Source organism: Camarhynchus parvulus, chromosome 1 (genome assembly GCF_901933205.1).
Source record: "Camarhynchus parvulus chromosome 1, STF_HiC, whole genome shotgun sequence".
Classification (NCBI taxonomy): Eukaryota; Metazoa; Chordata; class Aves; order Passeriformes; family Thraupidae; genus Camarhynchus; species Camarhynchus parvulus.
In genome coordinates this window covers 78,783,182-78,803,108 of record NC_044571.1, presented here as the reverse complement: position 1 = coordinate 78,803,108, position 19,927 = coordinate 78,783,182, and the positions used below count along the sequence as shown (strand labels likewise).

The 19,927-nt window shown below is 42.1% G+C and overlaps 1 protein-coding gene across 1 annotated transcript; it reads right to left on the bottom strand.

Annotated features, from left to right (window-relative positions):
• Positions 1 to 6,864: 6,864 nt before the first annotated feature.
• Positions 6,865 to 17,682, bottom strand: LOC115907078 (transmembrane 4 L6 family member 1-like). The gene is made up of 5 exons (XM_030954725.1): positions 17,493 to 17,682; positions 13,974 to 14,039; positions 8,392 to 8,537; positions 7,406 to 7,592; positions 6,865 to 6,914 (listed from the first exon to the last, which is right to left on the bottom strand). Exons 1-5 carry the CDS (start codon positions 17,661 to 17,663, stop codon positions 6,894 to 6,896), a joined length of 591 nt encoding a protein of 196 aa, XP_030810585.1. The 5' UTR covers positions 17,664 to 17,682; the 3' UTR covers positions 6,865 to 6,893.
• Between the last annotated feature and the right edge of the window lie 2,245 nt (positions 17,683 to 19,927).

The window sequence follows — 19,927 nt, the reverse complement described above, 5'->3', positions numbered from 1 at the left end:
TTTCTGTTGCTCAATTTAGATTATATAATGGTGTGATGATAATGTTCTTTGATTGAGTACACAATCGGAAAAAAACAGTGGAAATAGTGGTGCCTTGTAAAGGAACTGCTGGACTTTGCAACAAAAGAAGCAGTATGAAACAGAGTGATAACCCCAAAAGTCTGGAGAACCAGATGCAGAGTCTGTCTTTGTAAAAACACTGGCAATTCTGCAGCCTTTCCCCTTCTCCAGTAGATATCCAATCTTATTTTTGTGAGGAGCAAAGATTAAGAGCATAGGGATTAGTGATGATACGCCTAATGGAAAACTGATGTGAGGGGTACTACCAGATTGGCTTAAAGTAGGGGAAATGTTATATTTTGTCTGATATGAAATGGTATGAAGATAATCCATATTTCTCTGGGTTCTAGGCACAAGGCTAAAGCAGAAGATAGGGCTAAGAATTTGTCTGTTTAAAACTGACTAGACTAAACTCTCAGCAATGATCAAAATAAACATAGGAAACAGTAAAAAAAAGATTTACCATTGACCAATGAAAGGAGATACATGATGATACTCAAAGAAATTATTGGAAAGTGGTAACAAAGCGAGGTGGTGTTGGACTCTTCAATGAAACTATAGGAATGATACAGACTTTTAAACTTTGTGAACCTCTCTGTTAAGATAAATAATTCTGGGGAAAAACCTCATATATGTATTATGGAATTAAGTTGGTTACGTTTATTGTACATTTATTGTAGGTTGCCACACCAATATCCTTTCAGTTGCTCTGTCAATCTTTACCATCTGCCCCTTTATGGCTCTTTATAACCAATTCTGTGTAAAATCTGCCTATTTTAGGGTACATATATGGCTTTCCTGGATACCTTTGTTCATCCGTGGACTGGGTAGCTCATTTCCATGGTGAAATCTCAGATGTCTTCTCAGATGCACTCTGAGTGAAAGGGCAAATCTTTAGGAAGGTTTTCTGCAGTGTGCCAGCTCCTGCAGACACACAGGAGTGGCTGTGGATGGAAGTGACAGTGGCACAGACTAAGCATATCCTGTTGGCAGGACGTGGTGGGAACACACAGGCACATAGGTGATGGCTGGGAGAAGAAAAGGGGAGAAGTGCAGGAACTCTGTGTTGTCTGTGACATCTCTCTGTACAAGGGGTAATAAAGGTTTTGGTAAGATATGCAGTGATCTGGTGGGAAGTATCTATAATTAGTGTTTAAAAAGGAGTGAAAATTAAAAGAGATGAAAAAGCCTGACAACCAGATGATTACTTAACCTACCTTAGGAGAAATATTCCCTTATATTTATAATAAAATGTTATTTTCACTGAGCAATGACTTTTAAATTGGACCCAATTATTTCAAGTACAAAAAGGGACACAGTGCATTTTAAAGGCATATTTTTGGGGTGGTAATTAGAAACACTCCCTTCCACCTTAAATGAACCTGCTACAAGATCCTAGAAACTGCAGCTCCATTGCCAGTGGCAGTGGAGCCATTGGTTTCTCTGGTTTGCCTTCCTTGCTCAAAATGGGTGTCCCACAGACTTTTCAAACAGTGTACACATACTAAGTTTTTTCTATGAACAAATGTTTTACAGCATATTTAGTCAGCAGAAACAGGGAAGGGTTGAAGGTGCATGTGGCTGAGGGTAAATGCAGCCAGGTCTCAGCCTGCTCTGCAATCAGACACTCCTGGGAGGACAGACCTGACCTTGCACCTTTCATGTGAGGGTCTACTAAATTCAACATGTCCAAGAAGGATTTGAATTTGTCTTTTGACATCTGCAGAGAATGTCTGGACTGACCCTGCTTTTTTTTCGCCTCTTGGGAAAAAATCAAAAAAATTTTCAGGCATAAAATTCTCCCGAGAAACTTCATTTAAAGACCCAGAGGGGTGGAGGGCAGATGTGGTAGGACACAATGTAAGTGAAAACATGACATGATGGGATGAAGGCAACTTAGAGAAGGAGCATTTGTAAGATAGTTCATCTGAATCTGGAGTGGTTTTGCTGATATACAGTTCAAGGGCTGTAAAAATACAAGCTTATACCAAGATCAGTTCCTCACTGAATCTCTTATTGTACTCTTTTGCCATTAAATGACTCTCAGCTAATGCATCTATTTTAAGAAATTTAAAAAAAGAGAAATCTCACCAATGAAGAGATTTTTGAGGTGGGTTTCACTCCCTGCTCTTGTTGGAGGGCTGCAGCTTTGGGTGCCAGCTGCTGTGCTGCTCACTTCAAGCTCCTGGAGTAACCCATGGGGACAAATCTTAGGGGGAATTGACTGACCTGCTTCTAGTCTTGTGATGCAGGACAGAGTAAGGACATGTCTCAGACTGATGAACTCAGGGTTGCTTCTAAGAGCAGTGTCACTGTACCCAGTAGATGTTTCAGAGCTTGATTTGAATGCTTACATTGAGGTGGCTGGTGTCACCTGAGATGCTATAAAACCTCTGAGATGTCCACTTGGCCAAGCAGAGGTTACAGTCCCTGCTGGAAACACCTTGCCCTCCTGGAATAGCAGCCAAGATATTCTGGTGTATCTCCAATGGTTCTGAGCTTGGGGGATACAAATCCTTTCCAGTACCTGAAGGGAATACAGGAAAGGTGAGGAGTGACTTTTTAAAAGGGCATGTAGTGACAGGACAAGGAATAATGACTTTTAACTGAAAGAAGGTAGGTTTAGATTTCACAAAGAAATTCTTTTACTGTGAGGATGGTGAGGCACTGGCACAGGTTGCCCAGAGGAGTTGTGGGTGCCTCATCCCTGGAAGTGCTCAAGGCTGTGTTGGACAGGGCTCTGAGCAACCCAGTCTGGTGGAAGGTATCCCTGCCTGTGCCAGGGGGTTGGAACTAGATGATTATAAAGTCCTTTCTAACTCAAACCATTCTGTGACTCTACAATACTCAGCTGACCTCTTAACTCTTCCACCTTATTAGTTAACTTTGATGGAACAGACTCTGACATGGGTTGTTGATAAGAACAGAGGAAGTGAGGAATGCTGTGTACCAGTGAAGTTTCCTGTGTATTCTAGAAATGATCTGCACTGTAGCGAGCACTTACAGCTTTGTAAGTGTAAGCACTGTAGCGAGCTACTCAGCTTTGCAGCTGAAGAAATAAAGATGGATAAAACAGTGGCCTCTGTGACTAAGACCATGCCTTTGCTCTTCCTTCCTGGGTAAAATGTGCTACATTATTGCTGATGGGCTTTAGATGGCTCTCTGTGGCCCATGGGCTCAGGAGAAAAGAGGTGCTTCTGGGTGAGAGAGACCCTACAGGGAAGGGTATTTCTAAAGGGTGGCTGTCGCTCGTCTGGAAAGGGACAAGCCCAAAGAGCTGGTGCTGTGTAGGAGATTAAATAAGGCAAATAAGGCACTCTGAGAGTCTGGAAAGGTTTGGGGTTTTTTTTAATTCCCTTTGGGATTTTTCATGTTTGTTCGCACAGAAGAGTTCACCTGGGAGCAGAGGCACAGGACTGGGGGAGTACAGCAGAGGCCATGGCACTCTGAGGTCTGCAAGGATCAACCTGTCACCGGTTTACTTTGCTCTGCAAGCCAAAGAAATCGAGAACAACGAGTGCTGAGGCCTGAGGCATCTAAGCCATTTGCATCAAAATGAACTGACAGTTCCTCTTGAAATGAGAGGGTATGAACTAGTCTGTGGTATCCAGCCCAGGTATTTGGATTGTGTCCTTGATCCTGACAGCTGAAACAGGAGGCTGTTGGTCTCCAAACATTTTCATTTTTCAGATGGTGTCCTTGGTCTAAAGTTTTATTTCTGTCCCAAGTTAGTTGTAATTGCAAGTGGCTGATCTCCGGCATGAGTTTCAAAGGACAGAGAGAGATAATTTGATGCAAACCCAACATATTTAAGTCCTTCAGTCAGAGCCTGTGAAGTGTGATTGCACAGTGAATTAATATCAAAATGACACAAATACTTTTGTCTTTATGTCTGGGTAGTTTTTGACTATTAATTATTTAAAGTCGATAGATACAGAAAAGACAGACAGACAGACAGACAGACAGATAGATAGTTGACAAATATAGAGAAAAGTTAGATATAGAAGAATAAGTGTCTTAGTTTTACTAAGTTCTTCATGTATACATTACAAAAAAACATCTTAAGGACAAAATTGCTCTTTTTCTTTGCTAGGAGATTTCCCTGAGAGAATTCTTTCCATTTTGGAAAAAAAACCAAAACCAATAATTTAAAATCTGTAGCAATCCTAATCTGATATTTTATCTTCAGTCAGGCCAACTCCCTGTTCAAATCAAAGTTTTTATTATATTTGGTATTTTTCAGACATTTTCTTTTGCAGCCTTGCCCACCAGAAGAGTTTGGGTTCAGAGGTCTCCCTGCAGTGCTTGGCATGAGGAGCTGCCCCTGTTGCAGTGCGCTGGCTCCTGGAGAAGGCTCTGGTGTCACTTCTGAGAGCACAGGTTTTGCCTCATGTAAAACCTGATTTAGGGGATCCAAAAAAGCATGAGCTGAAATAATTTAATCTAATTTTAGTCACCTTTATGTATTTTCATTAAATTAATTTTTAGCAACCTTGTGTTTGCAAGAGACAGCTGTTTACTTTGGTCAGCCACACCTTCATGTTGTTAGCTCCAGATGAGACTCTTGGATCTCTGGACATCTGTGCCTGGTTTCTTTGCTGCACTTCAAATGGCACCAGATGTTCCTGTCCATGGTGGACAACTGAACCTTGCTCAGCAGGGCAATGCCTCCCACTTGCCTGAGGCATCTCTTCCAGTGTGGGCTGGGGGAAGGGTGCCTCTCCCCATGGCCTGTGTATCTTGATGCCTACCCTAGAAGAGACTTCTTCATGGTGAATCAAGTCAGATTATTTAACTCTGCTTTCTCTGTTATCCCATTTATCTTCCTATTGGAGGTAGTTTGAGCTCACAAGTCCTTCAGACCACACAAATCAAGCCAGAAAATAAGTTCAGAATAGCAATATTTAATATTTACATATACCAGTGAGGCCAGTGGTCACACAGTTGGCAGGACAGAGGGTGTTTCCAGGAGCACACAGACATCCCCAGGGCAGGACAGCCTGGAACAAGCAGATGGCAGCAGCACAGTGCACCTATTTTTCTGTGCTGGAGGTATGCCAGTGTGTATCTCTTCCTCTCCAGGTGCTAGCACAGCCAAAGCTGGCTTTATCCCAGAGGTGAGAGTAAGGGAGTCAAAAGTAAGGGATGAGGAAGGGCAGGTATTTAAGGACCATGAAGAGTTCATAGAGCCCCTGTGCTGATGAAGGAGCCTCTCTCCACCTGACTACATGCAAATATCCTTCTTTCCCACTGCCCCTTTAACTCTTTTCCTGGTTTGCTGTCAACTGTATGTTGTTGCACTGTCCATGCTTCACTGCTGACAAAGAGCATGAGATTTTTAAGCCACCTGGCAGGTTTGGATGCACCTAGTGATGGACTGCAAACTTCAACAAGTCTTATGCTTTCTTCTTTACAGAAGTTGCATTTAAATTTCATAGGTTAAATTTCCTCCTTCTAGGGGTGACACTATGCTCCAAGGTGCATATGCATCTCATCTAGGCAACTGGCCTTCTCCATTTTGATATAAAGGAGAACGTGAAGCATTTTGCATATTGCATTAAAGGACAGCACAAGCAGCCACATATGTCTGCAATAAGTGTGTTTAAAGAGCTTGCTCCCATGCTACAGGGCAGAAATACAAACAACTTTGAGAAAACATCAGAAAAAATAGGCTCCAAGTGCTTTAAATATATTCAGGTTTTCTTAGCTGCCTACATGCATTCAGGATGGGTAAAGATTATTTCACGGTTTGGCTGACAGTTCATGTCCAAGAATTAACCTTTGAGGAAGTCACTGAAATGATGATTTTCTGAAACTTCCCAGTCATGGACATTCGCTCAAGATCAAGGGCTTGCTCTTGAGTGATGATGGGGAATTATGCAGTTCCTGGTTGGTATTACAGTTGCTAAAAAACTAAAGCTGATGCAATCTGCTGCCTTGAGATTATATCTTCTATTTATTACTAAGCTGCACATAATTACTACATTTATCTTTGGTGAGTTAATTCCTTGATCCATGCACTCTATTCTAGAGCAGCCCTACAAACCTGTGTGGAAGTTAGTGAAATTAGGCAGTTTCATGAAGGCAAAATTGGTGGCGAGATTCTTCACCCTTTTGTTAAGCCAGACATTTCTAAAGTCTTGCTGCAAACCCTATTGCCTGTGTTGACCCAAATGCTCCTCTAAGGCTGCCACAGCTCTCAGATGCTCCTGAAAAGCCAATTTAGAAGTGCCCTGGGCTTTGGCAAGGGGATCTGGCTCCAGGGTGGCAGAAAGAGGCTGGAGCCCATGTTCTTCAGTTCCTCTGCCGTGTCTCAAACACTGCTCAATATATTCTCTGCTCATCCTCATTCAAATCTGTGAGTGCTCCATTCAAAAATTAATAGGGACAGGTGAGCTCATGGTCAGATTTGGGGAGCATGGGACATTATTTACATCAGCCAGAGAGTGCCTGCTTCATGCAGCTGATAAATGTATACATTAGCAATAGCTCCATTTCCCACATACATGAGAGGGCAAGTGGTGATCTTTTATCTGAGGATTGTTGTGCTTTATACACAAGTACAGCAGTAAGGGCCAGACAGATTAATGTTTTTGCCAGCACCTGAGGTTTGGCAGGTGTGTTTAGAGAGATGAAAATTTGGAGTCTCAGACTGAAATGATCTAGCCCTTTTCTAGACCTTGACTTCTTCATAAAAAAATAATTTTGCCCTGTGAAACACCTGAACATTTATTTTGTTGTTGTCCCCCCATAAATAAAACAGTACAGTGCACTATCCTTATTGCATGTGAATCAGCATTTTGGGGCTTGTCTTGGCATTCCTTGTAGGTCATTCACATTCCAGAAATATTTGTCTGAAAGGCAATGAATGAAAGATGATTAATTAATATTTCAGGGGATATCTAACTTACTGCAAATATCCTGTACAATGAAAAGAAACAATGAAAAGGAAGCAATAGTGATAAATGAAATTTGAAAGGCTTTTTCTTCCATTCAGTAAGCTAACAACATTACTACATTTGACCAATTTAAAAAATCTCTACTTTTTGTCTCTCACTTACATATGCTGGGGAGGGTCATTATACTTTATCAAAAAGGCTTCTTAAATAGCAACAGAGCCATGCAATGAGTATGTCAACATGTCATTCTGCTGTTTAGAAAAATCTGAGGACCAGGTTATCCCTGACTATGATGTGACAGACAGAAAGAGACTGTGCAAATGCATCTGTACTGCCCAGAGGAGCTTGTCCAGGGACTGTGCAGATCTCTCAGCTCATGTACCATCACCAGAGCCTGAAAAACAAAACTGGAAAGAACATAAAGCACCCTTTTACTGCATACCAACCTTTCTTCTCCTCATACATGTGCCACATATGAAGCCAGTGAGTCCATTGATGACTTGAATGAAACAAAGAATAGCTTCAATTACACCAGTGACCAGGAGAATAGAGAAAAGGACGATATTCCAAAGGATGATGTTTTCAGGTTGTTTGCAAATACTCCATGTTGTCTGGTTAAACAAATAATTGTCTCTGTGACAGAGGAAAATAATTGGCCAGGTATTAGAAAGTAAAAACTTGAGAAACCTTTCTCTGTTTTCTGGCACTTCATTTTCTGAACTTGACTGCACAAATGGTGCTATAATTGGTCAAAGCTGCTGATTCTCCCCAGAATTCCCTTTGCAGAGATGCAATTGATAATTAGGGAAGAGAGCCACATCCGTACTTTGTTGCATGCACAAGAATCTCCTCTTTGTTTTATGGCAAAATTATGTCAATAACTAAAGAGAAAGGTCTGCAGTGGTTTTAAAATGTGTCTCCACATTCTCCATTCCTGCTGTGGTATCTCAGCCCAGTATATTCTCCATTCCTGCTGTGGTATCTCAGCCCAGTCCATTCATTATCTCTAGCTCTGATTTGAAGAGCATTGTTGTCAAGGTTGACTTTATAGATTTAGAGAAGATTTTTGCTTTGCTTTTCAGAAACAGGTGGAGCAGGCTGAATTCTTTATAATTTAACAGAATAATGTGGCATGGTACCACATTTCCTTTTGACTCCAGTGGGAGTCACAGCTCACAGGATTTTGAAAGCATGGTGCAAATTGCACAAGGGGCTTGTGGCAAGCACAGCAGATGAAACTCAGGCCTTTTGCCCAAGGATGATTCCTTGGTCAAAGCAATGACCAGCTGGAACATGCTACTCAGAGAAGTGTGAGTTTAGGTGTACACAGGGTGAACCATCAGTTAATTTTGGAAAAATCCAAGTTGGCTTTAAAAAGATAGGGGAGGGATCAGGGAAAGCAAAATTAGAGGAGTTCTTTAGCCATACTCACTCCAGAGTGTCATTCCTGAAAGGGTAGAGGTATTCTCCATCACCTGTGTCACACAGAGGACCCCCAATCAGCCCCAACAAAGAGATGACCACACAATATGCTCCTCCGGCAAATCCCATCACAGACAGGATCACTGACAGCAGCATCTGAAAGGGAAAAGACCTTCAACATGGTGTGCACAAAGGTTTGAGTAGCACGGACAACTCACAGTGAATGAGAAAGAATTCTCTTTCTTGTCTCTTACTTTATGCTGAAACTACTACTGCTACTAAATTTGTGGGAGTAAAAATGTTGACTTTTTCTGACTATTGTAGCTGTCCTAGATGCTAAAGAACTTATTGAGTTTTATGCTTCAGCTATTAATTATGAAAAATCTGGTGAGTTTTCTTTCAAAAGCCAGTATAAGGCTAATCCTGGATTGATCTGTTCTGTATCATGTACCTTGTCATTTCCAACTCTTCACCTTTTTCTTGGCCCTTGCACCAACAGAAAAAGACAAGCAACTACTGAACCAGGTATGAAAGCAACAAAAGATAGGTTAATTGTTTTTGCTAATTGATGGAATGCAAAAAAGCCTTTCTTTTTGCTGCTTTCCTTCATTTTGCAACACCGTGACACGTGATTAACACTTCTCATGTTGAGAAATCTAATTGTGCTGCATGTGGCAACAAACCAGCAATGACTTCAAATCGTATGTAATGCACTCAGGTTTTACATTGGCCACTCCACAGAAATGTTACCTTTACTCCATTTTGGGTAGTTTTCTAGTAATGAATGGGATGTATCTGGTTGCTGTTTGTCTATAGAAACAAAAATCCCAGGAGGGTGCTACTGGTGGTGCATCTGGGATAGGCTTCTCAATAGTCTTGTTAAAAATCACTGTTTGTGGTTGTTCACAACTCTGCCATAGAGCCAAGGGAAGACCTGGAACAGGGAGAAGGCAGCCGGCCTGCCTTAAAGTCAGGGCAATGGCATGACCAAGGAAGCACATACAAAATACTCTCATCCATGACTCAGGTTTGAAGCCAAATATCTCAAGTCTCATAATTCCCCATTGCCAGCAAATACCAGGTGAAATCCACCACCCCACAAGGCAGGTAGAAACCTTCTCCTAGTCCCAGCTGTTCCACAGACCACTGTACTGCACAATCAAATGGAAATATCCACCATCCACGTTGGAGTTTTTTGACAAAGCCTTGAAAAGTCTTCACTGTCTGAACTCATTCAAGCTGGTGAATGCAGTTTCCAGCTTGCCAGCTAACTGCTTTCTGGAGAACCTTGCTTGATGCTGGTGCGTGAATTGGCTAATTTTGTGTATTGTTTTGCCTCTGAAGCAATCCTTGAGTTAAAAGTTTCTGGGATTTCTCATGGGATTTATTTAATCATAACTGATTAACAACTCAGTCTTTTCTTGCAAAGCTGGATACTCTTTCCTTAGTCTTTATCTGCATATTGGCTGAATTGCCTCTTAGCACAGCTCCATTGTCAGCAAAATGTAGTTAATTTAGTCTATTGTCCTAGACCAAAACAGTGTCTGGGCTGTAGCTGATGCACTGTCTCTCACAATAAGATCACCAGCCATGCCTTGTGGTGAAGGTGAGTGACTGATACTCTCTTTGAAACTCCTACCTATTCTGAATCGCTTTTCCCCATTTGTTTCCTCATTTACTTCAACTCTGCATTCTGCTTCTTGGTTGAAGGATCTTAATTATGTAAACAATTCATCTTAGTAGCAGTACAGGGCATCCCAAAGATAATTATCAAGAAAAAGTCAAATGGTCTTTTGGTATTACTATGTTTTATGATAGCAGTTAATACTAGTAGTACTTGTCAGTGCTATCTGTGATGACTGTGTTCTGTCACATGATTGTCTCATTTGGAATCTGTTGACTGTAGGACTAGCCTCATCCCAGCTATTTCCCTTAGTGTGTACAAGATCATCTAGACAGAGACTTGTCACTGAAAGAGGAGTCTGAATTTGCTACAGCTGTTAGATTGGCTCTCCTCAGCATTTTCTACACATGCAGGGGCATTTCCCCATTTTATCTACTGATCTGGAGACTTTTCTGGAGGCTTGCCTCATAATCTGTGAAAATCCAAGGATTTTATTAACCATTTCATCATCTCAAACTTTCAGCATTTTCCCTAGTAGTAGTTCTCATTGAAATATTTCATTTCCTCATTTGTGTCCTTAATTGCAAAAGGAGGCCTAAGCTGGGACGCTTGAGTGTGTTGAAGTTTGTTTCCCATGATGTTGACCAGTTCTGTACTCCTGGAAGGGTTTTGCTGACCATTTTTGCTGATTTTCCCTGATTTATTCAATCCTTTAATTGAATTGTCCCTGGTGAGCTGATGAAGACTCTTAGAATTCATTCTTTGAATGCTTGTATCAGCTGCTTTGGTGAAGTTACCAAGTTCTTCCTGTCCCAGCTTGTGCTGCTCTTTAATACCCTGGTTCTTGCTCCATACACATTTCTTTCTTCTCTGTTTTTTTCTGGAAGTGTTTTTTGGTTTTTTTGTGTTATGGGTTTTTTTGATTTTTTGGGGGGTATTTTTTGTTTGGTTTTGTTTGTTTGCTGGTTTTTGATGGAATAGTTATTCTGTCTGGTTATCTGGATATCTTTGCTTAAGTTTGTCTGGAAAGCTGCTATGGCTATTCTTGTTCTACTAGTAACTCTTAAGGAAGACTTAGAAATACTGGACTATATGTTTGCTGATGCAATGAGAGAAGCTGTATTTTGGGTGGGTCTTTTTCCTCATCACGTCAGTGCAGTGGATAATTTCAGATGTGTACGTGCTAAGCTGCAAGACACTGAAGCTTTCTAAATCTATTACTTTCCAAATTCATTACTCCATTATGCAAGGACAAGAGGCCACTGATGTATATTTGTAAATAATAATTTAAAGTTGATTAATGAAGAAACTTAATGTAGCATGTAATCACTGTGAACTGGAAAACTTACTAAAGTGAATAAAAAGTATGAGAAACATACTATTTTTATTACTGTTGAAGATACTTTGTCAGTGTGTAAAGGCTTTGATGAAGTCTGAAACTATTAAACCAGGAATTGTGCAAAATAAAATAGAACAGAGTCCCTGCCCTGAGCAAAATGTTATGTTTTGATTAAACAATAATTCTGATCAGTAATAATTCTTTAACCTTTTTTTTTTTCCTTTTTACTATGACAAGCAATTCTGCAATTTGGAATATTCAAGTGTAATTTATCATTTTATACCAAAGATCTCCAAAGCAGAAAGGTGTCCAAACTTGCCTGTGGATTACAGTGGCTCCTGAGTAGATCCATGAGGGCTGTTTCTCTGCCAGTAGGTGGGGAACCCTTAGCAGGTCCATCCAGACCTTCCTCCCAAGGAGGTTTGTCACTCTGGGAGGTTGCTGATATTGTGGATGTTTGAACCAATCCCAGGAGTTCTCTGCTCTCCAGGGCTTCACACCATACCTACCCTGCCTTGCATATACAGCCCTATAGTCAGGACATCTGAACACTCCTGCTCTGGATGCTTGTGCATTTCCTTCCACTCTCCACAAAGCACACTTTGCCTAAGTTTCATCCCTTAAAGAAGCAGACCATCAGCCTTCAGATCTCCCTGCAACACTGACCTCTTTTTGAACGTTTGGAAATCACTCTTCCCCAGGAGCTGTGCAGGGTAAACTTGTTTTTAGGTGTTCACAGCCATTCACGCTTTGCTCATGTCCCCATCTCATCCCTACTTCGAGCATCTCGAAGACTGTTCAAAACATAGGGAGTAGAGCTTCAACATTTCCACCTCACAGAGGTGTATGACTCCAGAGGGGTGTGTGTTCAAAAAGACAGCATTTTCATAGATAGACTGTCCTCATCGAGCCTGTTTTCCACTTTGGTTTGGGTAGCTTCGTCACTTGGCCATCAGCCACTTTGTGGTATGGTTTAGTGGGCATGGTGGTATTCATTTGAAGGTTGGACTTGATGAACTTGGAGATTTTTTCCAACCTTAATGATTCTGTGATTCTCCTGATTCTACAAAATATCACAGTGCATAATCAAATTACTTTCTTAATATTTATTCCTCCCTAACAGCAAATAAAGAAGAGGAGAACAGCTTGTAGGTAACCAATCAGTGATGGGAAGGTGCAGACAGGGTATCTGGCATTGATGTACTGCTGCTAGGAATGGCTCAGACAGCGAAAGAGGAGGTGGAGAATGGAGGATTGTGGTGGGCCTGTGGATGTGGCCTGCTGGATGACACTGTGCTAGCACCTGCGTTGTTGGGCTGGGGAGTAAAACCAGCCAGCCTGAGGAAGTTTGACTCTTGGCTCTGTAATATTTAGGGCTCGGATGAAAGATGAAGAAGAGACACCTGAGATGTTGTGTGAACTCAGCTGAGTTCGGCTGGATTTCCCCTTGTGACTTAACAGATTCAGTGAGCATAGGAACCACAACAGTAGCTGTGTTTCATCACTGCTTTCTACATCACCCAAAGTCAAGCAAAGCAGCTGGCTCAGGCACTGTTTGCAGGGTGCCTAGGATCTCACCCCAGCTCTGCAACTGGCCTGCTTGGCCATTATCAGCATCCTGTCTGTGCATGTGACATTTGGTAAAATCAATGTAATGGCATGTCCCTTGGGATGTGCCTGCTAATGTGTGACATCCTAATAAAGAATGCTCTTTTGGTATTATGTATTATGAATTAACTTAAGTAAAATGTTTTAAAGAGGCAAAGGTTTTCTCATGGATCAGACTAAATATTAATTGAAGAGTACAGAAGAGACGTGCTTTATTGCATGGAATCTCTCATGCCAGGCTGCTTCTGGGAATGATGCAGACTCAAAAAAAAGTCAGTTTATCTTGCCAGTAATGATAGCCACACAGAAGTCTGTGCCCAGGGCTTGAGGATGAATGGAGATGCCTTTATAGCATGTTGCTTTGTAATACTCTTAATTATCAAGTAAAACATCTCTCTGGCCTTTCTTTAGATGTCAGAGAGCCTAAATTGCATTTTCACATTTCACATGCATAATATTTGGGCACATGTGAGCTACTGGTCAGAACTGCAGGAAGCAGTGCTGGCTCCTCAGTGCCAGATGCAATATCTCACGCTTTTGGCATGGACCTGCCAATAGGGGATGTGTGTATCCCTACAGGGAAAAGCAGGGATGAACATGTGGAAAAGCCGATTGCCATGGAAGGGTATAGAGGAAACAGGACTCTGTGGAAGCAGGAGGAACAGGCAACTGTCTCAGTCTTTATGATTGCCTTGAGCAGGGGAAGATGGAGCCACATTTTACTTCATGGGATGTAATCCCCCTTGCCCTCAGCATTGTGCCTGAGGGCTCCAGCACTGGCCCTGGCTGATTTCCCTCCTATCAGCAGCTGCAACGTTCACAACGTTCTTGTTGGCTCACTGAGCCCTCAGCCCCAGCCCAGGGACGCTGCAGATCAAGCTCCTTTTCTCCATTTCCCTGACATGGCTGCTGACAGAGGTGTGATGGTTTGTCACTGCACATTTCCACCTGCTGAGCAGCCATTTCAAGAGCTATTGCACAAACTCTGTAGTGCCATTTCAACACATGAATATCCACTTACCCCACATCTGTTAGCGCAACATCCTGTTCCACCTGCTCCCAGCATCATGAATGCCGGCAAAATAACCTGTAAGAAAAGCACAGGCTTTGAATTAGTGTGCAGCACATCTGCTGGCGTGCTTTTTAAATTCTAAGAGCTTGGGCATCATGTTCCTCAAATGTAAGTCACCTCTGTCTCTTCTCTGGGAGTTACACCTGCTTGGATGTTGGTGCTGCTGAAGGGTTACTCAGAAATAAGTGTGGGATTATAGCTAGAGCTGTCTGGCAAATTGCTGGTACATCGATTCTGATTGCTGAAGCTATACTGATTATTTTTCAGGGTATAAAAATGTTCAGCACAGTATTGTTGGGGTTTTTTCTTTGGAAAAAATGTGTCAGTTTTGAGAAAACTGAAATTCTGCCCAGAAAAGATACATAGCTGGACTAAGAATTATGGTCAGTGTAAACCTCCTGAACATTCTGCTCTGGATTATAATTAGGAAATCAGCCTTGAGCTTTCTGAAACAGATCTGACTTCGGTTTGGGTGGGAGTGGGGGTTTGTGCTGAATTTCTGGAAAACCTACAAGATGGACTTTAGTCAATGGGGAACTTCCAGTTCACATCAGCTTTCTCCATGGTAATTATCAGGCAGAGCTGGACCAATACAATGCAGTCAGTAACCATCTATGACTTGGGACGTAATGCTGCCTTACAGACACTCTGGAGTTAGGAAAAGTTGCCTTCAGTTTGGTAGCCAGAGGGCAAGATAGCTTTGTGGGTCTGGCTTTGCAGCCAGCACACTCCCACTGCCTTGTCTCTACACAGCAGTGCTGGTTCAAGCATCTCAAAGAGCAGCACAAGTAAAGAAGTATTTAAATAATTAGGAAATGGTTACCATAAAGTTAATGAAAGAAGGAGAACCCAAATCAATCAGTCAATCAATCAATCAATCAATCAAACAAACAAACAAACATAAAAGGTAAGGACTGTAAAAATGGCCTGACTAGATGCTGGCAAGATTTTTCTCATGCAGGGCAGGAAGAGCAGAATGTCCATGATGAACAAAGCTCACGGAATTTATGTGTGTAGTGTGAATATCTCTGTTGAACAGTGTGGGATGTTGTTATGAAACTTGCTTAGATTTGTAGGCTCCTAGATATTTTTCAAAGGATTTATTCTCTGTTGCCTTTTATGCACACCCTAGAGGCAACCTACAGCACCTGCAGTGGTGGTTGGACCACATCTGGAAGCCTGCAGAAATAGAGCATTGAGGTTAAAAAGGTGCTCCTCTTCCTGCAAAGAAGTCCACTCTTAAATAATCACAAATGGTCCCCAAGGCAGCCTCAGCCCAGGTGTTCTACTGTCAGGCACTCAGAAGGAGAGTTAATACCTCTGCCCATCAAACCAACACTCCTTTTCCTCCAGGGCTGACATTTTTCTTTCAAGGTTTCCCATCTAAGTGGCAAACACTTTTGTGTCATCTATTAGCCTGGCTCAGGATGAAGGGTTTGCTTGGCAGCTTTCTTTTTATGCAGTGCATGATAATAAACACCTGCCTTTTGACACGGGCATGAGAATTTGCTGGGTTTGGCTGTTGTCAGTAAAACAAGAGCTATGTGTGAGCCATGGCTCAGTCAGGCATTTCCTTCTGTTGCACACAGGCTTTCTATGAGGAAAGGCATTACTGTGACACATAGAACCAGTCTTTCTCTCTTTACATCCCAAATATTTGAAATAAGGAAATTGAAAGGTTTTCATGTCATATAATTTCCATTAGAAATTCAGCAGAGGAGGAAAGGGTGGAGCTGGCTGCTCAGCCACAGGGTATGCTGACAATCTATGTATCAGTCTACAGATGAAGTTCCCAGGTACAGGGAGGTTTACTGGCTCACAGAGCTAAGCCAGGTTGTTCTGAAGTTTCTCCCACAGTCTTGACTCTCGAGGCTGCATCCTAGTTGTGGGGAGATTCTCCAAGATCGGGCAACCTGTTGGCAAGGCTTGCCTCAGTTTCCTTTGGGAGGAATCCAGGTGCATGGGGGAACACACTGCAGCTTCTTCTTCCCTCACTGTAGTGTCAGCATATGGACCAGACTTCAGTCGTGGAACATCCTCTCCCTTGTTTTAACTCCTTAGGACGCTGAAAAGCCAGTCTTCATTTTCCCATGCTTCCAGCACCTGGAGGATGGAGCTGCTGATAATACTTTCTTTCCCCTTACCTGTGGGCATTTCTCATGCTGTTTTCTGGAAAACATGTACACTCAACAGCATTGTTTGTGGATCAATTACTCCTAATGTTGTGTTTTGAAAGTCAATGCAAATTCTTCCTCTCCTCTGACTAGCTGTTCACATTTTTGATGTATGTGGTGCTGGCCACAGGCAAATCTGTGTGGAAGCCTTAAAAGAAGGCACGTTTTCAATGAGCCAGTGACGCTCTCATGTCTAACATCTTTCCTTTCCTTTCATTGAATGCCAATGGCTCCTGGGCTTGCAGTGATACGAATTTTCCACGAGGTCTCTCATGTAGTTGCACTTCTTCCTCCTACAAACTCATGCTTATGTTCAAGCTCAGCATGAGTAATAGGCCCAAGTGGCAGCCACAAGAAGAAGCAGACAAGCTGCTGGTGGAGAACAGTTTATTGAATGACCTTATGCCATGTTTTTGCTTTGGGGAATGTGAGTATGAACCAGATGCACTGCAGGCTTTCCATAGACTTAAGTAGCAGCTGCACCATAGGCTGACTGTGAAAGAGATTTACTTTTTTCTAAGTTAATTATTCTTAAAGATTCATTTATTTTTTGGCCAGCTCTGTGCCAGTTTGCCATCTGCCCTGTACTGGTCATATGCATGTTACTTGCTCAGCTTTTTAACTGCACTTGGGTAGATAATTGAAAGAGCACAAGGGGAGCAGGCTTTCTGATGAACTGGAAAGATAAGTATTCCCCAACATGTTCCCTTCTAGACATGGATATTTACATAAAAGTGATCTTTCCTGAGGCCTGGAATGGAGAACTAATTATAGAAGAGCACATTCAAATCAGATCCAACCCAAAAGAAGGTGGGTGGGAGTGTGGGAACACGAGGCATTCAGCTTATTAACCCATTTGCAGCTCCACATTTGTAAAGTGTTAGCAGGGTCTCAAACTAACACCTGCTGAAACAAGTTTTTGATTTTCCCTTAATGGTTTTGTGAATCAGGGGTGCAGACAATAGTGAAAACTTACTGCCTCCACTGCCTTAGCTTTGCTTTCACTCTTCGAGGATGAACACTCGTGTAACTCTTCTCCACAGTGAGTAGTTAGGCCTAGTGCCTCTTGGAGTCCTGATATTTATTTCAGGAATGTTATGTATTTCTTTGACTAGGCACTTTTTTTGCCATAAATGCATTTTCTCAGTTACATACCCAACTTCTCATTTAAGCTGTTCACATGTTTATGCAAAACACATTTTTACAACCTTTTTTTTAATGGAGATTTTTTTAAATTTGGCCCCAAATTTAAAACAAAACTGAACAAAACTCACAAGAAATATTAATCTCTTACCAGTATCCCAGCTCCCAGAATGCCATGGAAAAACCAGACCAAATCAGTTATCTCGCTGAGCTGCAGTATTTGTCCATTGGGGAAGTACAGGAGAATGTTGGAGACAATGGCACATACTGCCAGTGGGAAGAGGGTGATCCCAATGCACTTTGAACACTTCCCCGTGCACATGGCAGCTCTCTGCTCAGGAAAGATACAGGGAGGTTTGGGTTACTGCAGTGCAGGGAGCACCAGGTTTCAGCAGTTTCATACTTTAATGAAAGAAGAATCAATTTCATAGAAATAAATGTTTCAGGTAAGACATACACAGATAATCCTGTTCTACAGACCCTGTTCCCTTCAGAGAATTTATTTAAAATTGAATTATTCACAGCTGGGATGTTTAATTGAATTTATTTAAAATTGTGTTGGTAGGAAATTACCAGAGAGTTTCATTTTAGTTTTTAATGGACAATTGTCTGTCCATTGGGAATATCAGTAACAAAACCATGACTCCACAAACAGATACCCTGGTTGGCAGTCAGGGCTAAGGCCTGGAGTAGAAGGGGAGGCGGATGCTGTCCTGGTTTAACCAAGCCTGGTTTTCAGTTGGGGGGAAAGATTGACATCCCCATTACCATTTTGGAGATTGACACCCAGTTAAACCACTTAGAAGAGCTGGATACACCTCTACAAAAACTCATTTGTGGACAGGCTAGCACAGGGAAGCTCTCTTGGCTCCCGGCCTCTGAAGAAGTAACTAGCCAGGCCCAGGCCGGCCCCTTGCGGCTAGGCCAGGCCTGCCCAGGCCAGGCTTGCGTGGCCCACGTGGCTGGGTCGGCACGCTGCTTGGTTCAGATTTCTGCTGCCTCCAGGCCATGCCACTGAGAATGTCCTGGTGCTGTGGATGACCACGCAGCCGGGATGCTTGGCCAGAGTCAGTGTGGCCGAGACAGCACCGTGCAGCCTGGGCTATCTCAGCATGGCTCACACATAAATTTTGCTTTACTCCAAGACCAGCTGCAGCAGTGGCCCTGCAACCAGCACTGGAGACAGCCCCAAGGCCAGAAGTGACCAGGGCCAAAACTAGCCACTGCCAGCCCAGTCCAGGAGCAGCCATGTGGCGGAGAGCGTGTGGCCGCAGCTATCTCAGCATGACTCACAATAGACTTGATTTGCTTAGCCACTTCTAGCCAGCCATGCTGCAAACAGAAAGACAAAAGCAGCAGCAGTTTTGTTTCTTTTTCCTGGTGCCTCGCATGAAGAAAAAGCACAGGGGTGGCAGTGGCAGCCAGTGTGGCTTGCACAGTGCCAGCGGGGACCATGTAACCAGCAGCAAAAGACACAGCCATTCCTCAATTGCAGAGCCTGGATGAGATCAACCTTTCAATGCTGTAAGACTATCAAAACTGTTTCAATTGATACAGTTTAAGAACAAACGAACCTACAAACACTAATTCTCTCCCAAATCAGGAAAAAAAAAGAGTGAAGGCATGTAGAGAAAACAACGCAGAACACTGAAGTCAGTAAAGATGTGAAATACTAGATGGGAAAGAATCAAGGAGATGCCTTAGTCTTAGGCTGAAATTCTTTTGTGAGGCTGTGGTGGAGATATATTTTTTGATATATCAAACTTCATTTTTTCCCTATAATTCATAAAGTGCATAAAGAAATGCATCATTCAACTGCAGCCCATGAAAAAAACCCACTCATGCTAAAGCATATAAATGCTAAAAAGCTATAATCTAATAAAAAACTTAAACAGAAAAAGATAAGAGAGATGAGAAACTTTACCCTAGGGACAGAAGAAGAAAAACTTCTGTTTCCAGAGATTAAAAAAAAAATAAATTTGTTTTTATGCTAAAACAGCTTATCCTTAAAATAGTACCGCATGAGCTGACATAGCCCATAGAAGAAGCTTTGAGAAAGCTGCAAAGCATAAGAAAGACCTTCATACTGCAAAATTTTCCTTTTCCAGGCAGCTGATTTGCTATGACATTAAAGCCATGAGAAAACTGTTTCTTGTAAAAAAGTCTCCATAGCATGGCAAGAGAGACTCCTCTCTCTAAGTAAACGAAAGAAAGATTATTTTAGAAGGGATAAACTGACTAAAAATTCCAAATTTTGTCTCTTCATGTTGTCAGGGGGAAAGAAAAGAGGGTATGGGGAGAATATAAGTGTTCTGAAGATTTATTCTGATTTTCTTATACTTTTTCTTTTAATTCTGTTAATAAAGTTCTCATTATGTCCTTTAAAATTTTGAGCCTGTTTTGCCCTCCTCCTCCTAATCCATATCTCATTTCAAGAAATGAGTAAATAATTTCTAGTGGATGCAGTAACGTTTAGCCAGCACTAAATCCATTACAGATGCCTCGGGTTTTCTGGGACCACTGTCTTGGCAAGCTGATTTGAAATCTCTTGCACTGAAGGTATAAAAGAATGGGAAATGGCTACCA

Bases quoted from the DNA above. Each gene is read 5' to 3' on its own strand.
- LOC115907078 (XM_030954725.1), bottom strand. From the start codon at position 17,663: ATGTGCACGGGGAAGTGTTCAAAGTGCATTGGGATCACCCTCTTCCCA. The intron at 14,040-17,492 runs GTAAGAGATTAA...CTTTTCTTACAG, and splicing joins TTCTGGGAGCTGGGATACTG to GTTATTTTGCCGGCATTCAT. The intron at 8,538-13,973 runs GTAAGTGGATAT...TTTCCCTTTCAG, and splicing joins GTTGCGCTAACAGATGTGGG to ATGCTGCTGTCAGTGATCCT.